This window comes from Macrosteles quadrilineatus, unplaced genomic scaffold (genome assembly GCF_028750875.1).
Source record: "Macrosteles quadrilineatus isolate MER2022 unplaced genomic scaffold, UCM_ALF_1.0 Scaffold_2__2_contigs__length_208266976, whole genome shotgun sequence".
Lineage (NCBI taxonomy): Eukaryota > Metazoa > Arthropoda > Insecta > Hemiptera > Cicadellidae > Macrosteles > Macrosteles quadrilineatus.
The window spans coordinates 108,680,516-108,683,158 of record NW_026542595.1 but is presented as its reverse complement, the minus strand read 5'-3'; the positions used below and the strand labels follow the sequence as shown (position 1 = coordinate 108,683,158).

Genomic DNA, 2,643 nt, shown 5'->3' with positions numbered 1-2,643 from the left:
TCTGATGCAAAGGCTTTTTGTTTTGGATAGTCTCGAAAACATGAAGATGTTTCACAATTGGTGATTTGGTGGTCATGGACACGATGTTAATGACTGTAAAGTTATCTTGTTTACTTCAAATTAAAGTTCAAGTTCACAAGTTACTTTGAGAAGATTTTCTTTTAAAACAAGAATAATCTGAGGCAATCGCAGCACTACCATCTATTGAAAATACAGTTGAATTACCACTTAGTTTGCTTTGACTATAGGTGAATAGTTTAATGGCCTACTCAGAGTATTAATTGTGCTTGCAATAAAAAAGTACTGTATTGATCACACTGGAAAAGATTCTCTTAGAGGTATCCATTGACTTTGGGATACTGAAGTTGTATCAATAAAGGGAACAGAAACTCATCCAATACGTTTACCATACAATGGTTACTTTTATATATCTTGATATACTGTATAGGTCCCTACATAAACGTAATTCAAAACGTGATTCAAAAGGTTTTTACAAATAAAACAATTCATTTTTCTACAGTTTATTTATTTTTACTGAAGGATCGCCCAAACCTTAAGTACCTCTATGATACCTTAGTGTCCAATTAGAATCGTATATTTGAGGAGTTTCAATTGTTTGAATACAAAGACGACCTCACATTTAGCTAACTCTCAAGCTCCTCTAAGAAGAGATCTTAATCACAATAGTATTGCATATTTTATTTCTCACCAAACATTCAAGCAGGCTTGTCTAGAAGTAGCTGATTGTTCGTAGTCAATACAAGTTGATTGTTTCTCGAGTGGATGTGAAATCAATCCCTTTCGAGGTTCGACATCGCCCACAGTCGCATTAACCTCACCAATTGTTGAATCAATCTGCGTCCGGCTGAACCTCAAACTGATGATCTAAGATGATTGACGAGCTTCCGCAAGTTGCCGCTCCCTGGCGTGTCTTCAGGTGGTCTTACTATCTGTATTACCGACGTTGACGTGCCTTCAGGTGGTCTTACGAACTGTATTACCCACGTTGACGTGTCTTCAGGTGGTCTTACGAACTGTATTACCCACATTGATGTGTCTTCAGGTGGTCTTACGAACTGTATTACCCACGTTGACTTGCCTTTAGACTGTCTAACAAACTGTATTACCAACGTTGACGTGTCTTCAGGTGGTCTTACGATCTGTATTACCCACGTTGACGTGTCTTCAGGTGGTCTTACGAACTGTATTACCCACGTTGACGTGCCTTCAGGTGGTCTTACGAACTGTATTACCCACGTTGACGTGTCTGCAGGTAGTCTTACGAACTGTATTACCCAAGTTGACGTGTCTACAGGTGGTCTTACGAACTGTATTGCCCACGTTGACGTGCCTTCAGGTGGTCTTACGAACTGTATTACCCACGTTGATGTGCCTTCAGGTGGTCTACGAACTGTATTACCCACGTTGACGTGTCTTCAGGTGGTCTTACAAACTGTATTACCAACGTTGAAGTGTCTTCAGTTGGTCTGACGATCTGTATTACCCACGTTGACATGCCTACAGATGGTGTTACGAAATGTATTACCCACGTTGACGTGACTGCAGGTAATCTTACGAACTGTATTACCAACATTGACGTGCCTTCAGGTGGTCTTACGAACTGTATTACTCACGTTGACGTGACTGCAGGTGGTCTTACGAACTGTATTACCAACATTGACGTGACTGCAGGTGGTCTTACAAACTGTATTACCCACGTTGATGTGTCTTCAGGTGGTCTTACGAACTGTATTACCCACGTTGACGTGTCTTCAGGTGGTCTTACGTACTGTATTACCCACGTTGGCGTGCCTTCAGGTGGTCTTACGAACTGTATTACCCACGTTGACGTGTCTTCAGGTGGTCTTACGAACTGTATTACCCACGTTGACGTGTCTTCAGGTGGTCTTACGTACTGTATTACCCACGTTGGCGTGCCTTCAGGTGGTCTTACGAACTGTATTACCCACGTTGACGTGTCTTCAGGTGGTCTTACGAACTGTATTACCCCCATTGGCGTGTCTTCAGGTGGTCTTACGAACTGTATTACCCACGTTGATGTGTCTTCAGGTGGTCTTACGAACTGTATTACCCACGTTGACGTGTCTTCAGGTGGTCTTACGTACTGTATTACCCACGTTGATGTGTCTTCAGGTGGTCTTACGAACTGTATTACCCCCATTGGCGTGTCTTCAGGTAGCCTTACTGACGTTGACGTGTCTTTTTACCCACTTGTCTGTAAAATATTCTCACTATCTATCATGTTTTTGAGTCCATAATGTCTTTCATCTTCAATTGCTTTTGGTGATCCTATTGGCACTGGAATGCCCTAAACTTACGTTTCCGTTCTCAATGCAGACTTAACTACGGTATTTTTTAGCATGCCAATCCCATTGTTGTTCTACAATCCATACATATCTTGAATCGAAACTAATTCCTCTCCAAACAATTTTACAAGCATTACAACACCAAAGTTTTTGACACAAATTATTTCGTCACCGTCCTGCAAAGAGCGACGAGGTAAGGAGCGTTTACTACCTTGTTTTATTATCCGAGGAAATCCCGCAAAACCGTTTAATACCGGGTTATAATAGTGCAAGTACATTACCATAAAACCAGATGCACTAGTGTTCCAGCCATTTC

General features: G+C 41.5%; 1 protein-coding gene across 1 annotated transcript; it reads right to left on the bottom strand.

Moving 5' to 3' along the window:
* Nucleotides 1-872: 872 nt before the first annotated feature.
* LOC128984760 (uncharacterized) lies at nucleotides 873-2,182 on the bottom strand. Its single transcript, XM_054404122.1, has 2 exons — nucleotides 1,635-2,182; nucleotides 873-1,434 (listed from the first exon to the last, which is right to left on the bottom strand). The coding sequence occupies exons 1-2, from the start codon at nucleotides 2,180-2,182 to the stop codon at nucleotides 873-875; spliced, it is 1,110 nt and encodes a 369-aa protein (XP_054260097.1).
* Between the last annotated feature and the right edge of the window lie 461 nt (nucleotides 2,183-2,643).